General features: G+C 54.9%; 8 protein-coding genes across 8 annotated transcripts; 2 read left to right on the plus strand and 6 right to left on the minus strand.

Moving 5' to 3' along the window:
* Positions 1-117: 117 nt before the first annotated feature.
* BU26DRAFT_516049 (uncharacterized protein) lies at positions 118-1,799 on the minus strand. Its single transcript, XM_033828233.1, has one exon. The coding sequence runs from the start codon at positions 1,520-1,522 to the stop codon at positions 422-424; it is 1,101 nt and encodes a 366-aa protein (XP_033688753.1). The 5' UTR covers positions 1,523-1,799; the 3' UTR covers positions 118-421.
* Positions 1,800-2,034: 235 nt separating this feature from the next.
* BU26DRAFT_548145 (HET-domain-containing protein) lies at positions 2,035-4,393 on the minus strand. The gene is made up of 2 exons (XM_033831923.1): positions 4,341-4,393; positions 2,035-4,292 (listed from the first exon to the last, which is right to left on the minus strand). Exon 2 carries the CDS (start codon positions 4,076-4,078, stop codon positions 2,066-2,068), a length of 2,013 nt encoding a protein of 670 aa, XP_033688754.1. The 5' UTR covers positions 4,079-4,292; positions 4,341-4,393; the 3' UTR covers positions 2,035-2,065.
* Positions 4,394-4,478: 85 nt separating this feature from the next.
* On the plus strand, positions 4,479-6,095 carry BU26DRAFT_601811 (uncharacterized protein; the record flags this gene model as incomplete). The annotated part of the gene is made up of 2 exons (XM_033835289.1): positions 4,479-5,203; positions 5,272-6,095. Exons 1-2 carry the CDS (start codon positions 4,783-4,785, stop codon positions 6,093-6,095), a joined length of 1,245 nt encoding a protein of 414 aa, XP_033688755.1. The 5' UTR covers positions 4,479-4,782.
* A 732-nt stretch (positions 6,096-6,827) lies between these two features.
* BU26DRAFT_601812 (cation efflux protein) lies at positions 6,828-8,771 on the minus strand. Its single transcript, XM_033835290.1, has 5 exons — positions 8,262-8,771; positions 7,933-8,199; positions 7,094-7,880; positions 7,003-7,041; positions 6,828-6,951 (listed from the first exon to the last, which is right to left on the minus strand). The coding sequence occupies exons 1-5, from the start codon at positions 8,499-8,501 to the stop codon at positions 6,908-6,910; spliced, it is 1,377 nt and encodes a 458-aa protein (XP_033688756.1). The 5' UTR covers positions 8,502-8,771; the 3' UTR covers positions 6,828-6,907.
* An 879-nt stretch (positions 8,772-9,650) lies between these two features.
* Positions 9,651-11,541, plus strand: BU26DRAFT_588825 (uncharacterized protein; the record flags this gene model as incomplete). The annotated part of the gene is made up of 4 exons (XM_033834721.1): positions 9,651-11,182; positions 11,271-11,341; positions 11,409-11,428; positions 11,473-11,541. The coding sequence occupies exons 1-4, from the start codon at positions 9,834-9,836 to the stop codon at positions 11,539-11,541; spliced, it is 1,509 nt and encodes a 502-aa protein (XP_033688757.1). The 5' UTR covers positions 9,651-9,833.
* Positions 11,542-11,913: 372 nt separating this feature from the next.
* Positions 11,914-16,229, minus strand: BU26DRAFT_561028 (uncharacterized protein; the record flags this gene model as incomplete). Its single annotated transcript, XM_033832865.1, has 3 exons — positions 11,914-15,381; positions 15,430-15,501; positions 15,555-16,229. 3 exons carry the CDS (start codon positions 16,227-16,229, stop codon positions 11,914-11,916), a joined length of 4,215 nt encoding a protein of 1,404 aa, XP_033688758.1.
* Positions 16,230-16,751: 522 nt separating this feature from the next.
* On the minus strand, positions 16,752-17,699 carry BU26DRAFT_601813 (uncharacterized protein). The gene is made up of 3 exons (XM_033835291.1): positions 17,426-17,699; positions 17,242-17,371; positions 16,752-17,183 (listed from the first exon to the last, which is right to left on the minus strand). The coding sequence occupies exons 1-3, from the start codon at positions 17,490-17,492 to the stop codon at positions 16,781-16,783; spliced, it is 600 nt and encodes a 199-aa protein (XP_033688759.1). The 5' UTR covers positions 17,493-17,699; the 3' UTR covers positions 16,752-16,780.
* A 725-nt stretch (positions 17,700-18,424) lies between these two features.
* On the minus strand, positions 18,425-21,353 carry BU26DRAFT_501893 (uncharacterized protein; the record flags this gene model as incomplete). Its single annotated transcript, XM_033826599.1, has 2 exons — positions 18,425-18,540; positions 18,593-21,353. The coding sequence occupies 2 exons, from the start codon at positions 21,351-21,353 to the stop codon at positions 18,425-18,427; spliced, it is 2,877 nt and encodes a 958-aa protein (XP_033688760.1).
* Between the last annotated feature and the right edge of the window lie 988 nt (positions 21,354-22,341).

Consider the following 22,341-nt stretch of genomic DNA (forward strand, 5'->3'; position numbering starts at 1 on the left):
TCGGACACCCCTCTTCAATGCGGTTTCCAGAGGCTTCTTAGATAGCGTTATCTACTTGTCGAGCCGAGACGATGTAGACGTCAATACCCAGAACAACTATGGAATAACGCCGTTAATGGACGCGGCTATATGTGGAAGGCGACTGATAGCGGAAGCCCTGATCAAAATGCGCAAGACAGACCTACTGCTTCGAAATCATTATGGAAAAACTGCTTGCGAGCTTGCGAGGGAGTACCAGGAAGATGACATTGCAGTCATGATCGAACACGAGATAGCGCGGCGGCAGGAAACGGAACAGAGACCGAACGGGAACGAGCATATGTTGCCAGGCGCGCAATGGAATGGAGTAGCGGACGTCGGAGCACAAGGGTGGTCTCCGTTCTTGGGATTTGCGAGCAGCTGATTCCAAGAAAAACCGATCTCACGAAGTTCTCCAAAGATCAGTACAGCTACCACCAGCATCCTTGAATAGCTCCGAAGCGCCTAAGGTCTTCCAGTCATCCTCCACCACAGCTTTCAGTACACCAAAACCGATACCCACAAGCTTCTCTGTCCCCTCACAATCTGTCCATTCCACGCCCGTTGGCCAGAATGCAACATGGACACCCCAATGGATCGCCATCCGCTTGACCCACTCTTTCCCAAGAACGACCCCACCATCCTGCTTTTCTCCTTGCCTTGCCGCAGCATAAGCGTTCAAGAAGGCAGGCAGCAATCCTCGACCGCCTCGAAACCGATCCAGAAGGAAAGCTTCAGCGGCGAATTGTCCAGCATCCGTCGCGCTTGTTCCCCGTCTCGTCATCTCCCAGTCCACGACCGTCAGATCTATCTCCTTTTCCTCCTCACCCCGGAACTTCACGAGCACGTTTCCAGGCCAGAAATCTCCATGGCAAACGCACTCATTCTCCATCGCAAGCCGGCTCCCGAACTCTTCGTTGATATACTTCCCAAACTCCGCATCATAGCCATACTTTGCAAGCGCGCCGGCGAGATTGTTGTACGAGTACCGATATATAGCCACAGCGATCGGATTATTCGCCTTCAAATCCTTCTCGTCGGTAGCAGAAAGCGAGGTCTGCGTCGAGCACATATGCAGCGCAGCGATCCACGTCCCGAGCTCCTCCCCAATCCTCGGGATATCCAGCTTCGGATCCGCATACGCCCTCTTCAGCTCCCTCTCGCCTCCATCCTCGATACACAGCAGCTTTTTCTCCTTGTCGTAGCTGTACCAGCCTACGGCGTGGACCCATGACTCCGGAAGTTCTTTCTTCAGCAGAGGAGGCAGAATCTCAAGGGCGCGGTCCTCGTAGTCCATCCGCGTGGGATCGAAGGCGAAGTTCGCGTTGGAGTGGAGATACGGCGCTGCGTGCTTGTAGATGACGCTTTTCCCGTCTGCGAGGGCCACGCGGTAGACGTAGTTTGCGGTGCCGCCGGTGAGGAGCGTGATGGCGCCGTGTGGGATGGAGTGGGAGTCGAGGTAGGCGCGGAGGCCTTGTTCGGTGGTGAGGTCTGTCGAGGGCATGATGGAGGTTGAGGTGGGGGCTGGAGATGTTGAATGGAGGGGTTGGGCGCGGCGAGCATGCAATGGACGCAAGAGCAGCTAGGGATGGTTCTCGCTCGTTTCGACGAATTTTGCAGATACTTATAGAGTTTATTCCACCTCGTTTTTATATTTCCTTAGAGCACGCTAGCCGTCGCGAGCCCGTCCCACCGAGAATGCTTCAGCTGGAGGACTCATGGAGAGATGTAAACACCATGATGAGCCATACTCATCCTAAAAACATAGAATGTGTCAAATTACTCACAACGCGAAGAAATGCGAATATGATTCGAAATGACTCATTTCCCATTGCCAAGAAAGTGAATTGTGGGAGGTGCTGATCTCGCTAAAGGCGAGCCGAGGTTTATGTCGTTTTGGGACTGGCGCAGTTTCAGCTTCTCTCTTTCCAAGGTTCTTTCAACGTCTTTCATCCGTCCACCACGCATATCCATCGTTTATCGTTTAACGATTTCTTTGGGTGTAGAATGTGTCAAGGAAGCTATCTTCGCCATACTACGCGTCCATTCACACGATTGCTATGGTCTCCATTTTCGCCTCATCCCACAGCCCTTTCATCATCATAGGGATCAAGCCCAAGCCCATTCCGACGCGTTCGTACGACCCCTGAACATGCTCTGAGGGCTTCAAAAGAAAGAACACATTCCCCAGCTCATTATTGGCCTCCCGAATCGACCACTCGCCTGAGCCCATACCCGCAGCATACAGACATATGTAAGGCCCAGGCCCCATCTCGTCTGCAGTATCCCTTTGCACCGGCACCACATCGCTCGAATTCGGAATTCTCATGAGCACGCTGCTAGCTCTTCGCATGTGTCTGTCGGCAGCATGGGTAACACCGTGAACAACCCAGCCTTCGAGCACAAGCTTCCCTCCCTTTACCATGCCGGCCCAGTCTGCGGTCATAGGCTCTGTGGAGACGTCGACGATCCGGAATCGGGGTGTGAAGTTCATGTCGCGCTCGTCTGAGATGAAGTGGATGTTGCCGGTCACAGACATCCAACTCCAGGTTGGGATTGCCGAATCTGGGGGCCGCGGCGCCAATGGCTTTGCTCTAGGAACGTGGTCCGTTACTACCCACAGGAGCTGCCTCTCCAGGTTGTGTCGCCACATTCCGGCAACATAATCATCATTGAAGTCGAAACGGTCCTTCAACATCGTTTTGAATTGATGGGCTAGACCAGAAAGGGCGGGCAGTTTGTCCTTCGCGTAGGTGAGGTTGCCAGCCGAAAACATGGCGACGATCGTGCACCATTTATGATAGGCGTTTTCCAGGCTCATTGGGACTTTCCGATGCGGATCTCGGAGCCAGTCGAAAGAGCCTCTATTAGCCTCCTGGACTGCCGTCATAGTTCGCAGGTACTGGGAACCGTCTTCGTCGTCTGGGTATTTCTCCTCATCCGCGGTGCCGCATTCACAATACCACCACGAGTCGCACTCCCACCACATCTCCTCCGGCGTATAGTACACCACTCTCCTCGAAAGCATCCGCTCTTGCACTGTCCACGCCCTGTGAACAAGGGGGAGTTCCTCCGGGCGCAGTAGCCATGACTTCTCCGCCAACCGGTCCGCATACTGCTCGTCGAAATTCAAACCCAAAGGATGACCAAGGTGATACTGCCAAGGCCCAACCCTCACATAGATCTGGTGACCGCGGAACAAGAACAATCCAAGCCGTTCAACATCCCCGCTATACTGGTCCTGGAAGATACCGTCCTCATTATCGTGCGCGCCCGCCGCCGCAATGGTAAGATACGACGACGAATACACCTCGCACATCTTCGCCGCCTCGCGCTGCCAGTCCTCCTCGTCATCCTGCACAATACACAACGCATCGATCCACAGATACGCGATCCCCAAATCCCGACAGATTTTAATCGCCTCGTAAGCGACTAGTGACAGGTCTTCCGGCAGCGCCTCTTTGAACTCTTCTAGCCTCGCCCTCGTTGTCTTGAGCTGCGGCGTCTTTCCCCAGCAGTAGCTGAGTGTCGCGTACTGCTCGCGCTTGCCCTGAGTCTCCATGAGGAACGGCGCGTCCCCGTCCAAGCCTACATTGATGACTCGCGTCGGTAGCTCCGTCAGCTCTTTGAAATCGCAATTCCTATGCCCCTCATCGCACTCATCAACCCACCTCCTCAACTTCTCCATACACTCGTCCTCAATGGACGACGGTGCCACCGTGCGCACCCCCGGCGCGCTGCCAATGCGCGGATGCCCCGACTCCTCGCCTTCGGGGACGAAAACGTCGAGCAGCACGTCGTCCTCGTCGAGATCGGCGAGCAGCCATACTTGCAGCACACCCCCTTGGTGGCTCGCCTGCTTGACGGTTACGCTGGGGAGATGCGTGGCGTCGAAGTATTCGACGATTTCTGAGAGCAGCTTGCAGGTTTCGCAGCCGGTTGTCTCCGCGGAATCGAAGCAGTCGTCTGTTAAGATGGTGAGGTCGTCTCGTGAGCTGCGGCGTTGTGTATTTGGGTCTGGTGGGCGCGGATGGAGGTCGTTGCATGTTGGGCAGGGCATGGTTGATGGACGGGCGGTGGGTGGGCTTGCCTGCTCGCAGTTCTCTTCGCGCACCTCAATTTCACGTCTTAGCTACCTACGGGGATTCGTAACACAAGGCGCTTGGTTCGGAAAATTGTTTTGTTGCGATTTCGCGTTACTTTTGCGGAGGGTTTGCCGATCGTTATTCCGCTCAGGTGGGGTCTGTTCGGATGCGACCGAAGGAAATCCAAGACTGGCCAGGATGAGCACGTGTAATAATTATTCTCGTCGAAAGGCTCACACCAATTCCCGGAGAACCGCTCACCGATCGCCATGCCTGCCCTATCACATATCGGAACCACGCATCTCGTTTTCATCACGAGCCTCATCGCAACTTCCGCCTTGTTTTCCCGCCAGAAAGCGTCTCTTGGCAGCTGAACCCCCCTCGTATCCGACCCGCCCTTCACGCTTGGCCCAAGCGCCGCCCCTGTCCCTCTCCCGCCCCTAAATAAAGTACCACGCGATCCCAAAAGCTTGTCTAGCCTACCGGTCCCAGCCAAACAACCACGGCCCTGGACATGACCCCTGGGGCGATCGCAATTGATCTACGATGGGTGCGCTTTCCAAGATGCAGGGGTTAGAGCGGTTTTGGCGAGGAATGCGGGATACGAGATGTTTTACGAAGGACGCGGTTTTCTCGGCCGGTAGGATTGACGCAGTGGTGGAAATTTGAAGATGGGGAGATGAACGGCGAAGTCTATGGGCGGCAAGCTCACCGGTCTTGCGTGCGGTACTTCTTTCGAGCCGCGTCCTGTTCCTCCAGGCCAGCTATCGCGTCAACTTTCTCACGCTCCTTTGACAGACTGAATTCGGCTCTCGAAATGGTCCTCTCGCGGACGTTCCTCGCGCTCTGGGCGCTGCTCTCGGTGACTCTTGCACATGGGCCGAAGCTGCTCGAACGTTCGCCCGTGCAAGGCGTTGGGATCTTGAAGAACGACGATGGCTTTGGATCAGAAGCCGTTGCGCAGGATGAGATTCAGGCGGCGTTGGCGCCGCCCTCGCAGCTAGCGAAGTCGAAGAACGCGACGATGCTGCAGTTGAAAGATCGCAGCTTGGAATTGGTGGATAGGCAGAGCTGTGATGCAGGATATGGGTACTGCTCTGGTATACCTCTCTCCCCCTTAATTCAGACTAAGGAGAAGCTGCAAAGATGCAGGCTGACTGAATGACAGCATTCGGCCGCTGCTGCCCCCTTTCCAGTAAATGCTGCGCATACGGATACTGCATCGACCCCGCCGACTCCTGCTGTCCCACCGGCCCCTGCGACCCCGGCTGGGACTGCTGCGGCTCCTACGCCTGCTCGCCCCCGGGCGGCGACTGCTGCGCCGACGGCAACTACTGCGAAGCGGGCAACATGTGCGTGCTGCTCGGCTCCAGCGGGCGCGTCGTGTGCTGCACGAACCTTCAATGCACCGCCGCCGTCATCTCGGGCACAACCTCGTACCTGACGACCTCAACCCAAGCCCCCGATCTCCCCAGCATCACCGAGCCCCCAGCCACAACCCTCGGCGGCGGCGGCGGCATCACATACGAGACATGGTACTGGACCGTCACCTGGTGGTACCTCTCCTTCTACTGGACCATCTACCAGGCCCAGTCCACCGTTACCTACACCACGTACTACGAAACGACGACCTTTACTACCACCGCGACGGATGAGTTCGAGGCCTCGTCGCTCTTCTCCGCGCTCTCGGACTCGCTGTCGTTTACGCCGCCCGCGGAGGCGACGAGCTTGGCGAGCTTGATCGGCGTGCAGCCTAGCGAGACGGAAGCCCCGTCGTTCAGCTTTGGCGATTTGACGACGGGGGTTGGTGGGCCCGCGCGGACGAGGGCGAGCAGCAGTTCGCGGTCGAGCACAACGTCGAGCGTGCCGGGCGTGAGTGCGGCTCCGAATGGGCCGCCTGGGCCAGGCGCGAATGCGGGGAGTGAGATGTTTGTTAGATGGGGGCTGGTTGGGGCGGGTGTGGTTAGCGGGGTGTTGATGGTTTGGTTGTAGAGGGAGGAGGGTTAGATGGTAATGCTAATGTCTATGCCGCGAAAGTGAGAACTGAGGACTAATCGAATCGAATCGCTACCTTTCCACGCCACCCTTCATTTATCACCACATCATGCTCTCCCAAAAATGAATATGTACCCTCTAACATCGATAAACCAGCTCCCACACCGAACCAAGCACCCTCCAACAACTCCCCCCCAAAAAGCTAAACCTCGAAAAATCGCCAAGAAACAAAGGCAAGCTCACGTGCACAGGAATACTAAGTCTATTCTACTCCGCGTCCTACTCGCTTTACCGTCCTACGGCTATGTATCGTAGTTTCTCTTTTCTATAGGTATGCCGTGTAAAAAGCTGTTCTATATACTCCGTACCGTGTAGAAGAGAGGTCCTTCCATACCGTACTTCGTAGGGACGAAAGCGCTGGATGGAGATGGGGAGATAAGGGAGGGGCGGATCGAGATATAGGGGAAGGAGATGATCATGTTGGAGTGGTAATACGAGGGGAGGGGAGAGGGGGAAGATGCGGGAGGAGAGGCAGGCGTGGGCAGGGAGTGTAGTGAAAATGGAAGTGAATTAGAAGGCAGGCTGCGAAGAGGGGGGGTGTGAAGAATTACGAGAAATGAGGGACGTCAAGTCAAATGTTAACACGGTTGTAGGACATCATAGGCAGAAGTCGCGTGGTAGCATGATGGAAAAGCGATGCGCTGCGGATGATAGTCGGGAGTAAAATGTGGTTCGCCTGCTGGATGATGCATATTGTGGGACGCTAACCATGTACTACTCTGATGCAGCGATTAAGAATCCGAAACGCTTCATTCGTTCTCCGTCGCGTGTCCCGTCGGTCCTTGCGAAGTATCTGCGCGCTGTTAGCGAATATGTATGAAAGAGCTGCGAGGGCGTAACATACAGTCCATCGTCACAAAGGCGCGATCGACTTCCTTCAAGCCTATACACTGTCAGCATGTGGTTTGAGGCCAAAGGATTGGATGTCTGATTACCTTCCGTGCAATACTGCAACGTCTCAGCAACATCATGGCACCGTCTCAACGGCGCCTTCTCGTCCATCAGCACATCCATCTCCACCCACACGCCATCGCCGGCATGGTAGCTCTTGATCATCTTGTATCCCTCCACAAGCGGAGCAAAGCGCCACGCCATGTACAGCATCTTCCGCGCTGTGCGGTCGTCTGCGGCTTCTCCAGATAGACGGGTAACGTTCTCGATGCAAGTGCCCGCCCAGTCGTAGATGATGACGAGGGAGAGGATAGTCGCGCCGACGGGATCGAGCCACCAGACGTCGAGTTGGTGGCCGATGAGCGGGAAGGCGAGGGAGAGTGTGTTGAAGTAGACGTCGGTTTTGCAGTCTTGCGCAAGGGCTTGGACTTGAGTGGTTTTAACGCGGGCGCAGCCAATCCAGATAGTACCCTTAACTACGATCGTAGCGACCATAGAGAATATAGCCGCAGGCGGGAGCGTGGCTGTGGTGTGATCGCCGCTTGGGAGAAGCTTCTTCACCGATTCTTGCAGAATCTGAAGGAACGAGACTATCATGATGATAGAGAATACGAGGATGCCGATGGGTTCCAGGCGCCGACGACCGACTGGAAACTTCTTCTGTAGACGCTTCAGTTTCCATCCTACCAGTCTATTTGTGCTCCAGATGATGAGTGTGCAGAGGAGGTCGAGGGCGGAATCGACGAGGGAGGCGATGAGGGAGAGCGAGTTGGACCAGAGGGCTGCGATGCCCTTGGCTGCGAGGAGGAGGATGTTGACGACGACGTTTATCTGTGTGTCATGAGCCATGTTCACCCAGCGTGAGAGCTTCCATGCAACTCACGTTGATAGCCCACTTCACATGCCGCGCCGACTTCCTCCGCTTCTCGCGCTCATCGTCGGGAAGAAAGCTCTCGACAAACTCGCCTGTCATCCCAAGAGGCCCTCTATCTTCTGCAACGCCGTCGTTATCCAGATCTCTCGGTGCAAAACTGTCCAGCACGTCGTCGGCGAGCGTGGAAACGATGGAGTCGACTTCGAGCCAGTCGTCGAGCTTTGTGTTCTGCTGTTCGTAGAAGCGGCGGACTTTCTTGTTCCGAATTGATTTCAGCTACGGGAGCTCAGTTAGTGATGGCCGGCCTAGAAGAATAGGGCAGAGCATCTGGAACACACCTCTTCGTCGCTCTTCCGGAACTTTTCCAGCACGTTGTGGTCGACGTTCTCCAACAGCTGCCTTTTCAGTTGGATGGCGTGGTTCTCGCTAATCGTCGCTTCGATCGCATCGCGAAATCTTTGCCGCGGACGTGGAGAGAACTGCTGGCCGTTCCCGTTCTCTAGGTCGACGTGGTCATACTTGTTGTGTCCATCTCCCGTCTGGTTGCGGAACAGCTCGCGACGCCGTCCAGCTACCATGTTCTATACAGGCCCTTCCAAGTGCACTCCTAGAGCTGAGGGCGGAAAATGATAGGTGTTGAGAAGAGCGATGATCCGGGGTAGAAATGCGGGAAGTGCGGGAGGAAAAGGAAGGACAGATGCGAAAGTGAGATGCAGATGGAAATTGCATCAAGGGGAGCGGGTTACGCTCCTTCCAGGCAAGCCCCAGGCAAGCCTAGGGCTAGGATAAGACGGATGTGTCCGGTCCCTGGCGCTCTGCATCATGATGCAGCCATCCCACGGTTGTGGGTAAGGCTTTCCAGGAGGCGTGAAAGAAACTTGGCAGACCTATGACGACATGGAATGCTAGCGCGACTCGTGGAAAGATCGCGTCCTCATGTGATCTGCGATCGCTCATTTACGTATGTTCTAGTACTACCGTAATATCTTCTTTATGATGCACAGTGAATTGTATAGTGTTTTGAATGCCTCAAAGGCGATTATCGTAAGGCGATAAGTCGAGTGAGTGACTATGACGTCATGCTTGTTACACGACGCATCCCAGGGCTAAACAAACTTCCGTCATCTAGTCAGATCAAAACGGTATCCGGAATTTCAGGCCTATACTTTGATAAGACAGCAGACTTAGTTATGTGCCTCGTTCAACACCAGCACAAGACCTTGCAACGGTATTCTATCAGTCTCCCGCCAGCTTCTGTCCCCATCCCTTCAACCAGTGAATTGGATGCACCGTACAGAAACATGCGTTTGTATAACAACTCGGAATCGCCGAATATCGCGGCATTACTTAATTCATGTCACGTCTAAAGTTGGCCGAGAACGCTCATAATCGCCAGGCGTAAAGTATCGTATGAATTTCTTCTAATCTATTCGTTTGCACACGTCCATATCTTAATTCAATCCTGAACGAGGTGCCAAAACGGGCGGCTTCATCATTCTATATCGTCAGTCAATCTTTCTTCTTCCGAAAAGGATGGCACTTGCCTTCTACCACCCCTTGAATATGTGTTTCCTTTAACAGTCTTTCACAATGTCGAGTTCCCAAATCACTACTGTGCTTCCTGCTCTCTGTCACCAATCGGCGCCTTCACTATCTACTGTCGCCTTTGGTGTTGTGAATAGACACGGCGCAAGCCCACCGAGACACGTTTTTTTCGAATGCCCTAATTCACCATGAGTGCTATAAGTGGGGCCCTTAGGTCTCATAATGCTCCAACGCACCAGTCTTGTGTTCTGCATCCGACACACAACAAACGACAGAAAACACGCACCTGGTACTGATAAACCACAGTCCACAACAACGGGATCGTGAGAAAGATCTATTGGCCAATCCTCAGACGCATCCCCGTCATGCATCGCTCTTCGGCGAAGGGACGCATCCTCGACGCGCAAAAGCGCCGCGAGGCCATGCAGAAACCTGCACCTGATGCGCACGAACAGGGCACTAATCAGGCAACGACACATGATGTGGTCCCTCCCGCTCAAGCCAAACAAGGCGCGGCATCGCAGCTTGTCAACCAGTTGCAAGAACTCAAACTGAACGAAGGCTTCAATTCCATTCTTCCAGACCCAACCCCGGTCTTCCTCAAGCCCTCCGATGTTCAACCTCGTCCTGGCGGCTTCCAACATGCAGCTATCCATAGTATGCTGCTCTCCAAACCTCTCTCCGGCGAGGCCCTCCATGAAGAACTAGCCAAGAAGTTCCTCCCATTGGTCAACGCGATCAACGACAATCTCTGGCTGGTCAGCTCTCGCGGGGACATTGAGAAAGACCGCGTCCTGACTGACACTACAGGCCGTCTCATGGCCGCCCAGGCTCTCGAGCGGTACTACTGCGGCGTGTACGAGACCACATTCAACATGGATAGCGACAAAGTGCGTTCTGGACTCGCGGAAGTTACCGAGTGGAGCAAGACCGATGCTGTTTCGGAAAAGTACTTCGAGCTCGTTGTCGATGCTCTGAATAGGCAGGCTACGATGAATGGCATAGCTGCTCACAACAAAGAGGAACCCACGCAGAAACCTACTGCTCATCCGCCTTCGAAGGCAACCGACGTGGCAAGGGACGTAGCTACCGCGTCGCAGCCTGTGCCTCCAGATGAGCCGGTCATCACACCTGAGATCATGTTGGAAATTCACGCGGTTAAGCCCCTTCCAGTCGACGGCGATGTCGCTTTCGCAGCCCAGAAGCAGCGCGAGGATGCCTTCCTCAATCTCTACGCTACTATTCACCGCTCCAACGAGACACTAACCAAGGTCCACGGCGAGCAAGGCTACACAAGTAAGCACCTTATCGACCTCGCGCAGCAAATAGAATCAAGCGCGCTCAACATTGCCGCAAGCTCCCACTCCACCAACGATATAGCCTCCGCTAAGCTCGCACTATACAAGGAGGAAGTCAAAGCCCGCAAGGAAGCCCTGCGCAGGCCCAAAACCCTACAGCAAACCATGGAGGATATGATCGCAGTCCGCGTCCAGGAGTACATGGCCCACCATGCCGTACAGCATGAAGCAGCAGAGAAGAAGCTGCAGAATGACATTGATGAGATGATCAAGAAGGACGAAGCCAAGCGGGAGGCTGCGATCGCGAAGGACAAGGCTAGAAGGGCGGAAAACGTGAGGAAGCATAAGGAAAAGTTGGCTGCTCGGCGCGCTGCTGAACAGACCAACAAGGTGGCGAAGGATGAACTGTTGCAGGAGTAGGTGGGAACGGCGGTATACTATAGAATTGCGTGACGATTGAGGGGCCCTTCATGGCTTGTATTCTATGTGGTACAAGCTTGCTAGGCAAACGTTCAAGCAACTGCTCCAAGGCGGCAAAGCACATTGGGATCGGAAGACACCAACGTATCATGCCAGTAAGTGGTCAATATCCGATAGCGCTCCCAAAATGCAAAATATGGTCTTCGGACTTTATGAATCTAGGCAGACGTAGCTTGTTGTATGTATGTGCTCCATCGCGAGACTTCAATGTGCGGTTATCGTGCAGTACAGCACCTCCGGCGCGCGTTCATCTCATCACGGTCCAGATGCCGAATCTCCTTCCTGTTTTCGCTAAGTCCCATTCACGCACGGTAAATCTTTCAAGGACATTGGAAAAAATGGTAAAAGAGGAATTGGTTGGAATTCTCGTCGATTTTGGCAATAATGCTACCTAATATGCATGTAACAACAGCAGAGACGATCCGTGTTTATGGATCAAGTCTCGCTAATCTCGCAAATGACGCTATTTGATATACCACGATAGCCAGACGATCCGTAATATCCAGATCAAGTCCAGCTGCTCCTGTGGATCATGCTACTTGAAATACCGCCAACAATCCGACGATCCGTGGTATATGGATCAAGTCCAGCTCGCTGGTCTGGTCAATATTTTGGCGGCTTCGCCGCCCGCCCGCCCTCTTTCTTCGGTTCATATTCCGCTTCTTTCCTATTCCTCTGCAGCATCGGAATTGCGACGCTTCTTCAACGGTGGACCGCCCTGGGCAACCTTCCGCTTCCTAATAGAAACATCATCCAACTTGAGTCTGTTCACCTTCGCCTTGTAGTAATCCCGGAGTGGCTGCGGCTTGGACCACTCCTTTATGAGCGTCGATATCATAGCCTCGTAACGCTGCCTCGGTGGGGGCCGTTTCCCCGAGGAGTAAGTATTCCTCAGGGCTTCGGCTTCGAGCTCCCTCGCCTTGTCCATCATATCTTCATAGCTTAGGCAGCACGAGCCCTCTTCTTCGTTGCTGATGTGGGTCGCGCATATGCGCCGGAAGAGCAAGTGGACATTGTGCTTGCGGTCCGGGTAATCGGCGTGGTCTTCGTTGGCGGGTTCGGGCTCAAGGTCTTTATGGTACATGGGCATCATCGTCTGGTCGACTACGCGCTTCCAGGCGATAAGATCGCCCTTGGCGACTTCGGCGAGGCTCATGCGGAGTTTCTTGTCTAGCCCGGCTATGCGACCACTGTCTATGTTGTCAATGAAGCGGTCGTACATTGCTTCGGGGACTGTGAGATGGTTTGTGCAGGTCTTCGAGCGGAATACGGTCATCAGCTCGTGGAGGATCTCTTTGAGCTTGGTTCGATAGGCGGGAGAGCGATAGTACTGCTGATTCTTCCACTCAGCGGCCTTGCGTTGCTGCTGCAATGCAAGCTCCTCCGCGGATTTAGCTTGGATTTCCTGCTTTCCTGGCGGCGGTGGTCCCTTTCTCGCAAGCTCCCAGTCCAGTTGCGAAGTTGGTTCCTTGATGGTGCGACCACCGGGGCCGGCATCGGGCAGCTCCTCTGTATCCCAGCCAGGATTCGCAGGTGGCGCGGCGGCCTGGGGCTTCGGAGACGCTCGGACTTCCGTCGCGGTTCGAATTGGCTCGACGCACTGCGGTGGAGCATCGGTCTCCATAGGGGTTGAAGCAGCTTCATAGTTTGTCTTGGTAACTTTAGCAGCGGGAACCCGGAGTTTGGCGAATCGTTTGATTGTGTCGTACTGTGTGCGTGTCATGACGCGCTCGCTTGACTTTGAATCTCCAAATTTTTCTAGCTGAATCGCAAGCTCATGTGCTGATGCAGCGTTTTTAATTACCTCAACCACCTCTGCGGGGATCCCGCCTATGGCCTTTGTAACGTTGACCAGGGTCGATAGGTAATGCTGCAGATTAATGAGGAGGTCGGGATACGCCTGCAAGAGAGCGGGCGGTGTATGCACCGGGGATGGAGTGGGTGTGGGCTGCAAAGGCTCTTGAAAGACTGGACCTGGCGTGCCGCTGCCCGCGCCGAACTGTGCCAAAGACTCGGCCTCTCTGAGATTCTTCAGCTCTTCAGCACTTGAATCAGCCTTTACTTCGCCCTCGCTATTTTTTTGCATGTTGCTAGCGGCCAGAGGTGCCTCATTGGTCTTGCCGGGATTACCAGATGATGCCTCCTTCTTGATCACGGCTGGGCTAATGGGCGCATTCGGAGCGATCGGGGCACTCCCAATCTGTACGGACACAGCTCCTGCCGAAGGCTCTTGGGCATCTCCGGACATCTGAACGTCTTCTTCTTGATGTTTCGTGCTCTCATGCCCTTGGTTCTCCGTTTTGGGCTCTTCTGGTGCCGGTGGCATCTCTAAGTCTTGTTCTGGCTGTCCGGAGCTGGTAAGGTCGGGGCCCCTATTCGGTGGGTTGGTGAGGCTATTCGTGGGGGTGAGTCCAGATGAGAAGAAACCTGGCCGAAAAGGCGTAACTACAGGGGCTGCAGCGCTCATGGGGATCGGAACTCCGCCGATCAGCAGATTATGCGAAGGAGGTGTGCTCTCGACCTCCGGCGCTGTAGGTGCATCCTCCATTTTCCGGTCGTCGTTGTGGGCTTGTGTCTGGACGCTGGTCACTTCTTGCCGACCATTTGCTTGCTGAGTATTCTGCGCTGGAATTTGTTGATTCAAGATCGCAGTGCTCTCCAGTGTTGTAGGTACATCCTCCATTTCCCGGTCGTTGTGGTGGGTTTGTGTCTGGGGTTCTCCCTGACGATCGTCTGCTTGTTGGGTATTCCGCGCTGGCATTTGTTGCTCTGAAATCGCAGTAGCAGCAAAGAACCCAGTGCGTGATTGGTTATCATTCGGGAGAGAACCACCAGCACTGATTGGGCTATTGAAGTTCAATGCATCTTCCATCTTGTGGTTGTTATGATGTGACGAGATGGGGCTCGAACACGGAGTGTTGTTCGTCTGCTGAGTAATTACAGCGCTGGAAAGCATGGCTGTTGACTGGGATGGCTGGGAGTTGAGGGAGTTCGAGAGGTCACGGTGAGCATGTTCTTCCAAGCCCTCCATAGACGCGGAATCGTCCGGGCCCTTGGCCATGGCTGTGGGAAACTCTCCTTGAGTCACTTCGGGTGACTGATCGACCTCGGAAGTGGCCTTGGCCAAGGTGCCGAAGGTATTCTCGCCGGCTTGTGCTTGGTGGCCAGCCTCGCAGCCCTGTGTTGGTTCGTTGATATTGGCCAAGTCGGATGTGGTCGGCTGCAATTGTGTCGTATGTATATGGAGGTCGGAGCAGATAGCACCCTCCTCTCGTGTTGCTGTGCAAGCCTCCTCGTGGCTCACTTCAGGAGATTCACCGATATCGCCGGCCTGCGTGGGCGGGCTAACGGTATCCTCGATGGTGCTGCCATGGTTGGTGACACCAGCAGGGTCCAACTGTTGAGTCTGCTCTTGATCATTGGGTGTGGAAAGCCCCTCCATCATCTCTTTACATAGCCATTCCTCATGAGAGTCGGTGGTATTCGGAACGGTGCCAAAATCTTCAGGCATCTCTGCTGGTGGAGCGGAATCGAAAATAGAATCAAAATCAGAAGACGGACTGAAGGCCTCCTCGCCGGCGTTTCCATGATCGCCGTTCTCACCACCCTCAATCTGACTCTGTCCTTGCTCGTTGGTATCTTGTGAAATCTCCACCGTGCCCACTGAAGGCGCGGCATCCTCGGCAGTGGTAGTGGGAGGAGTGCTGGCAACCACTGGAGGAATCGTTACCTCGTTGACCAAAGTGTCAACTCGGCTGACGCCAACGTCCTCTGCCACCTCGACTGGCGGAGTGAGGGGAGGGGTTGGAAGTAACACTCGACCATTCTCGTCTTCGAAAAGCAGTCCGAGATTGGGCTTCGCCTCCATATGAGAGTAGTCGCCCAGCTTATCCATCACATCCTTGTAGTGCTTCATATGCGTAGGCTCTTTGTGGCGCATTGTAGGATCGCCGCCATAGACGCACTTCTTCAGGTTGAGCTTTTCAATGCGAATGCATCCTTTCTCTACCTCCCGGCGGTGCACTCCCGAGCAGAGGCAGGGCACTGGGTCTTCCTGGTTCGACAGCTCATCAGTATCGACCACGCTTCCCGCATCCGAGTGGTCGTCATTGGGGTGCGACTCCCTCCAACCGCGCTAGAAGCTGTTAGCATTGCCGCGCAGAACAAGATCTGCAAGGCTGACCTTCGAGTGTTCCTCTCCGGCCGTCTTGTCCTGCGCACACAACTGGCTGGCGACAGCAGACTCGTCAGACGTCTAGCATAGTCGGTCAGTCATGCATATGTAAGTTGCAGAGACCAAAGTCCTACCTTCGCAAACAGAACCACCACTTTCTCAGGAAACTGCCGGGCAACGACAGCACTAACAATCTTCCGACCAATGGCTTTATCTGTGCAAGCGTCATGCAGCAGAAACAACAAGCCGCACACGTAGTCGTAGTATCTAACCATCCGCATGCGATTCGACCGCTCAACGGCAGCGGCGACCAAGAAAGCTCGACGCTCAACGGCAAAAGCTAAAGTAGCTACAACCTGGCGGGACAGGGCGTCTCTCGGGGCCGGAAAGTCGTCTTTGTATGTTGAAAACAACTTTCCGAGCAGCCCTTTGAGCTGCTTGCACCTGTCCTCTCGGCGCTCCTCGGGAACCGCACTGCTTAGATCAGCGCTCAAGGGTAGGAAGCGCAGCGCGGTGGCGCTCGGTCGCAAGGCGAGGAAGCCGTCTTCTTGGACTGAGCGGAGGATGATTGTGAGCGGGTCTTCGTATTCAGTGATCAGCGCAGCGGGGAAGGTGTTCGTGAGCGGCGGATGGGATGTCGCCATCGCGGACTTGATCGCCTGGACTTCTCCCAGACACTGGCGCTGGACGGACGAGATCTTCTGGAACTCTCCTTCCAAATACTGTCGCAGCGCGGGGGTGAGATCAACGGCGCCGTTGGCTGGCGCGGAGGTCGCCGAAGACGGAGACGGAGACACTGCGTGCGCCATTTTCGGCCGTCAAGAGTAAGGGGTTGACGATGTGTGGATTGACGATGTTGCGTGAGGTTTCAGATCGGAGTTGATGTAGCGAGGGTAAATAGACTAGGTCGCTGTATGGGAGGGCGATGAAGTGGGGGAGAGCTTAAAGTGGGGCGCAGGCGCGCTTTCGTGCGCGGAAGGCTTGTGCCAAGACCGAAAGGGTGAATTCACGGTTGCGCTGCAGGCACCACCCGCCAAGAGCCGCGCGGAGACTACGTCAGTGTGGGAAACTGTAGGGAAGCATGCGTCTCGAGAGAGCATCATCGGCCAAACGCCTACTGTCACTCAGTGAAAGCTTCTGAGGGGGTAGTTGAGCTCACTACTCAACAGACGCGCGCGATCTATGGCTCATCAGTCACTGGAGATCAGCAAGTGCCTCGTTACCACATGGAGCTGCCCCTCTTGAGTGATTCTGCTCTCATGTTCAGAAACCGCGTGCCATATTGAAGCCTAGGTAAGTATGAGATCGGGCAGCCTCGTAGCCCGTCATATCCTACATCCTTCACTCCCATCCTGAATCACTAGAGCAAGAACCCCATAAACAGAAGCAGCGCAACCCCCGCCATCTTCACGCTCGATCCCCCACCCAGATCCATCCTCGACCTCGCCCCATTCTGGTCGCCACCCCCAGTCGACGAAGGACTCGCAGACCCAGTCGATCCCTCGCTCGCCGTTGACGCCACACTCTCCGTCTCCGTAAGCGTCGCAGTCTCCGTGGCAGTTGAAGACGGCGCAGACGTAGATGACGCCACGACAGTGGAGCTCGCATTCGTCGTCGTAGCGTTAGGAAGCTGGCGGAAGAGGTCCGTAGCGTCGAAGTTCTTGCCGCAGAAGATGTTGAGCATTGCATTGGGGTCCGTGCCGGTTGGCGCGGGCGCCGTGGAGTGGATTTCTTGGGTGATGCATGAGAAGCCCGTGTATGTGCTGGTGAGAAGAAGAAGAGTTAGAGATAGAGAATGTAGTGGCAGGAGTGGGCGTTTACCATATCTTCACGCGATCATCGACTGAGGAGGCTAGAGCGGTGACGCAATCCGTGAAGAGATCTGAACAACCAGCGTACGAGCCGGAGGTGAAGTATTGTTCGCCGCTTTCAGAGCACATTTGAGAGTTCCCTGCGGAGGGTTAGTTCGGTAAATGCAGGTGGACCGAATAGCGGTCGGACTGACATTGGCCATTGTCGAGCCAGTATCCCATGAGTCTGGGATCGGGTGCCTGGGTTACGACAGATGCCATGATTCGGAAAACTGTCGCGTTTCTTGCTAAAGGAGGGATCTCTAGGTGGGATAATCTGGCCGAGAAAAATCGCAGCCCGGATAAGTACCAAACACAGAAGACGACCTCAGTTCTCGAGCGCAGCCTCGCTCATATTTAACACCGCGCAACCGCCGGGGCTGAAACCGACCGCGCCCCGCTCAACCTGGGGTCGGAAAGTCAAAAAACGTCGATCGCCGCCTCTGCTATGATGGTTAGGCGTACAGACTTGTTGTTGCAGCAATATATTCCGAAGGACGACGCCGGATCTGGTTAGTCGGGTGCGGGACGAGATGTCGTGCGGCGAATTAGAGATGACGGACCTCGCCCCCATGGGCAGCCTTACGGGGGCAGTGCCAGCCAGGAACAATGCATGGCGAAACGGAAACGACTATTGGCGAGGCTGGGTATGGGGTGCGCGGGTAGAGAATAAGCTTTTATGCCTAGGATGGATGGAAAGTTTTGATTACGCTGTTCACCGTAAGTACCGCGAAAGGAACTCTAGCAACAAGATGCAGGACCGTTCACACCAAAGAATAGAGGGACGTTTTAACTATCAGAGATAGCAAAGCTAAGGGCAGTAGTCAAAGTTTGTCGGCAGTTTCATAGATGTTTAATCGAACACGCGATTGAAAAACCGGGTTCCGTGGCAGCGCTTGCAAGCAGGGTGCCATGACAATCGCTTTATATTCCCGGCAGCGTGGCGAAAACGCAGAATGTTACCGTTTTTATTGTTGGTATAAGAGCCGATCAACTATCTTCTGATCAAGGCTCGCTCTATTCTCCGCTCACCCTCTTATAAAACGCACTCCTAACTAAACGGCGGAGGAAACTGCGTGCTAGTGTGACCAACCAACACGTCCGCCCATCCGACGTAGTCGACCTCGATCGTGATCATCAACAAAGCGAAGCAATCAAACTCGCGGTCGCAGATAGCCCTCGCCAGTCATAAGCAGCCATTTCGGCTCTTCCGTTTCCCGCAATAGCTTCACATCCTCCTCTGTGCAAACACTCTTGCTGTAGTAATCCCCTGTGAAGCTTGTGAGTATTTAGGACTTCTACAAGAAGCAATGCAAACTTACTCATAACATAGCGCTGGGTGTTAGGGCCTGGCATCTGCTGGTTTGGATTGGGTTGGTCGAACCGCATGTTGAAGAATTCTTCCGCCGTGCTCTTGAGGAAACGTAGTGGGTGACGTTTCGCTTGCTGTAGCAGCTGTGCTCGTACGCCTTCGTAGACTTCCGCATCCAACAGTGTTACTAGCATGGTATTCGGGTCCGGCAAATTATCGTCGGCTGCGTTCGCCGCCTTTAATTCTAGCCCCTGCGCCGCCTGCTCGAGCTGGGCATCCGTGAGCATCGCCCCATATCGCAGTTCCCAAGTGTCGTGCTCCATCTTGAGCCTCATGAACATCTCCTGTACCAGATCATTGCGAACTGAGTCCTCAACGCTGATAAACTCGACGTCGTCGCTAGGCTGAAGTTGTGAGATAGTGGGCTCTAGGCTTCGTCGGCGATACAACATCGAAAGGTTGCGAACGCCATCATCGTAGATAAACCTGCGGTTTTTGCTCGTGGCTCCCTTTGCCGACTCTTGGACGTACTTGTATTCCTCTGTAAAGGACCCTTGGAACTTGGCCATGAACTCCTTGTAGCGCGCTGTCTTCAATTGATTCGTGTTGGTGCTTGCCTCTTTCATCGCTTTGTCAGACTGCCCTGTCTCAATCTCCACGGCCATCTTAACCATCATATCCCAAGACGCTGGGATGCCTTCCGGCAAGCGGAATTGCCCGTGCTCCGAAAGTGCTAGCGGCATGCTCATGGTACTTGCGTTGAAGAGCACTAGGCGTAGGTTTGTGTCTGTCAGCTGTCGGAACAGTTCACTCAGCGCCCGTACACGCTCACGGCGGTCGAGGTGGTTCACTGTCCACAGCTTCAGGCTTCGGTCATGGAGGTCTCTCAAGGCGGAGTTAGCGGTCTTGAGCCAATGCCGAAGCCGCCATATAGTTGGTCGGGGAGTAAGACCGTGAGGGTACTTGGTAGTCACGTCGACATCTTTACCGAGGCAGTCTGCGAAGTAACCATTGATCTTGTTGAAGGCCGCAACAAAACCTTGATCTATGACAGACGTGTGTGTGGCGAATGCCTCTTCGTAGTGCTCAACAACGGCGTCGAGCACTCCTGGACTGTGCTCGAGGCGAAAGGCCGCAAGCCACGGATACTGCGCAACCACTTCATCCATTTTGCCGGCATAGCCCTTGATATATGAGCGAAGCCATACTTTGAGGTCGTCGCCTGATAGAGGATAGAGGTTGCAATCTGCCGAGGAGCCCGAAGGTCTCCAAGTGTCGTCGGTCATCTCGATCTCTTCGCTTATAGTGCCGCCAGTATGAGTCCCAGAAGTGCCTGTGTTTGCGAGAATGAGCTCCTGGCGAGGATATGCCTCGCTCATCGTGGCGTCCTTCACCTCTCTGTGACCCGGCTGTGCGTCGCATGTATCGCCCATCATGGAGTCTTCCAGCTCATTGCGGTCCTGCTGGGCATCGCTCATCGTGGCGTCTTTCACCCCTTTGTGACCCAGCGGGGCATCGCATGTATCGGCCATCATAGAGTCTTTCAGCTCATTATGGTCCTGCCGGGCATCGCTCATCTTGTGATCAGGAGAGTCGTTCTCTGTGGCGACCCAAACCATGCCATCAGGTGGTGCAGATGTATCCATGGAGCCGGTGCCGGTGCCAGCATTTGCGAATAGGCGGCCTGCGGATCCCGAATCCTGGAGAGTCTCGGGGTGCTGTACGTCGTCAGCGCGCTTGGCACCTGCCCGAGCCAGGGCATCCTCAGCCTCCTCTTCTACAGCGTGCCTCGCGGGAATAGGCGGAGACGTCCAGCCAGGCAATGTCAACAGGCCAAGCGGTTTGCGGGTTCGCAAGAGATACGGGGTCGGACGGTAGACGACAAGCGCGTCCTCAGTCGTACATGCCTTCAGCCTGAGCGCGAGGGGCGCAACAATCTGCTGAGCTGCGCGTTCCATCTTGCGCTCCTTGACAAACTGTAGCAATAGCTTGACAGACTTCAAGCGCCGGTTGTAGACCTTCTTGCTGTCGATGGAGGGCAGCATCGGGGCGAATGTGGCACACTGACGCTCAACGAGCATGCCAAGGAGATTCAGTTTCCTGGGAGGAATACTGATCTTCGAATCGCTGAGAAGGGATCTGAAGGTCTTTGAAAGACCGAGCAGGAGCTGGCCTAGCTCTCTGCCGTTTCGGTAACCGCGATGCTGCCTGACGCTCTCGACTGCGTTCGAGACCTGAACCTCAATCACGGGCAGTGGCCTTTGATATGAAGGTTTCTGTAGTAGCTGCAGGACGTCTTTGGCGGAAAATGCCTGGTGGAGTATCGAGATTGGGTCTCCAATTAGATTCTTGTAGACGCTGCCCTGGAATAGCTTCGTCTCAGCGATGAGAGGTGCCGCGGATGGATGCCATGTGAACCTCCCGATCTGGGTAATGGTAGATCTTGTGGAGGGATTGGCGGAGGGTTCAGGAGCGGTAGACGGCCGCTTGCTTTGCTCGACCGGCTGCGACGACGGAGGAGACGTTGGTGGCGTACGTAACCCTGTACCAGCCAAACGCGTATTCTCAGATGATGGTTGTAGATGAGCGAGCAACTGCGACTCTGTAGGCGAGGAAAGCTTCTGAACGTCGAGGCGAAGCTGGGCGATTTCCCGATGCAGCGGCGCGACCGCTCGTTCAACCGCTCGTTCCACTGCTTGTTCGACCGCTTGTTCGATCGCTTCTTGGAAGATCGGTTTGAAAGCTTGCAGAAGTGCGTCCACGACCGCCATGGTGGGCCGGGTCGGCGTGGGAGGTTGAGGTTGAGTTGTTCTTCGGTGTGCGGGTGAGGACGAGGTGGAGGGCGGTCGGGAAGCTGGAAGGGTTTGGAGGCGCGGGGAACGGCCAAGGCGTGAAATGATTAGAATTCTTTTGGGAAGGTGTGGGGTGTCCAGCGATATTTCATGTGATAACGTTGCGGTGAGAGAGCGCGACTTCGAGGCGGTCACCTAACGTTGCGGTGAGGTAAAAGAGCGCAGCTGCCTTGGGTGAGGTGAAAGAGCGCGACTCGAGGTGGCCGCTGAACGTTGTGGTGAAGTAAAAGAGCGCGGCCGCCCTGGGTGAGCGACTTCGAGGCGGTCACCTAACGTTGCGGTGAGGTAAAAGAGCGCGGCTGCCTTGAGTGAGGTTAAAGAGCGCGACTTTAAGGTGGCCGCCGAACGTTGTGGTGAGGTAAAAGAGCGCGGCCGCCTTGGGTGAGGTGAAAGAGCGCAATTTCAAGGCGATCACCTAACCTTGCGGTGAGGTGAGAGAGCGCGACTGCGACCGCTCGTTCACTCAATGAACATCGAGCGCACGATGACTTGACAAAAAGAGTCTAAGATGTGATATAGGATCATGGTTCCATCGCTTACCATACGTGCCTGGACACATACCAGCACGTTCTTTAGGCTGTGGAAAGCTGCTCCTGCGGACCTCCTGTCCCCGAAGACAATTGGCGGGCTAGATACTTGCTGATGTGCACCGCGACCTCCTAAATGTACCTAATTGAAGACGGGTCCAAACCATATATAGACACAGGAGGAAGGCGCAGGGACAGTAGCTACATATTTCAGCCTACAGGGGTTTCGTGGATATGGTTCATACCATCTGAGCTGCCATCCACGCCCCCTGCGCCTCACACGGCCACGCCTATAATGCGCGTTGCATAACTACTGCCGCGAACCCAAATGCTCTCCGCGCGGAAGACCTCCTATTCAGCGTCCGTGTCATCGGACAATG

The sequence above is a fragment of the Trematosphaeria pertusa genome (assembly GCF_010094035.1).
Source record: "Trematosphaeria pertusa strain CBS 122368 unplaced genomic scaffold BU26scaffold_3, whole genome shotgun sequence".
NCBI classification, from domain to species: domain Eukaryota; kingdom Fungi; phylum Ascomycota; class Dothideomycetes; order Pleosporales; family Trematosphaeriaceae; genus Trematosphaeria; species Trematosphaeria pertusa.

Bases quoted from the DNA above. Each gene is read 5' to 3' on its own strand.
- BU26DRAFT_601813 (XM_033835291.1), bottom strand. From the start codon at position 17,492: ATGGCATCTGTCGTAACCCAGGCACCCGATCCCAGACTCATGGGATAC. The intron at 17,372-17,425 runs GTCAGTCCGACC...AACCCTCCGCAG, and splicing joins CTGGCTCGACAATGGCCAAT to GGAACTCTCAAATGTGCTCT. The intron at 17,184-17,241 runs GTAAACGCCCAC...TCTTCTCACCAG, and splicing joins GATGATCGCGTGAAGATATG to CACATACACGGGCTTCTCAT.
- BU26DRAFT_601812 (XM_033835290.1), bottom strand. From the start codon at position 8,501: ATGGTAGCTGGACGGCGTCGCGAGCTGTTCCGCAACCAGACGGGAGAT. The intron at 7,042-7,093 runs GTAATCAGACAT...GACAGTGTATAG, and splicing joins GTTGCAGTATTGCACGGAAG to GCTTGAAGGAAGTCGATCGC. The intron at 6,952-7,002 runs GTATGTTACGCC...AACAGCGCGCAG, and splicing joins CGCCTTTGTGACGATGGACT to ATACTTCGCAAGGACCGACG.
- BU26DRAFT_516049 (XM_033828233.1), bottom strand. From the start codon at position 1,522: ATGCCCTCGACAGACCTCACCACCGAACAAGGCCTCCGCGCCTACCTC.
- BU26DRAFT_548145 (XM_033831923.1), bottom strand. From the start codon at position 4,078: ATGCCCTGCCCAACATGCAACGACCTCCATCCGCGCCCACCAGACCCA.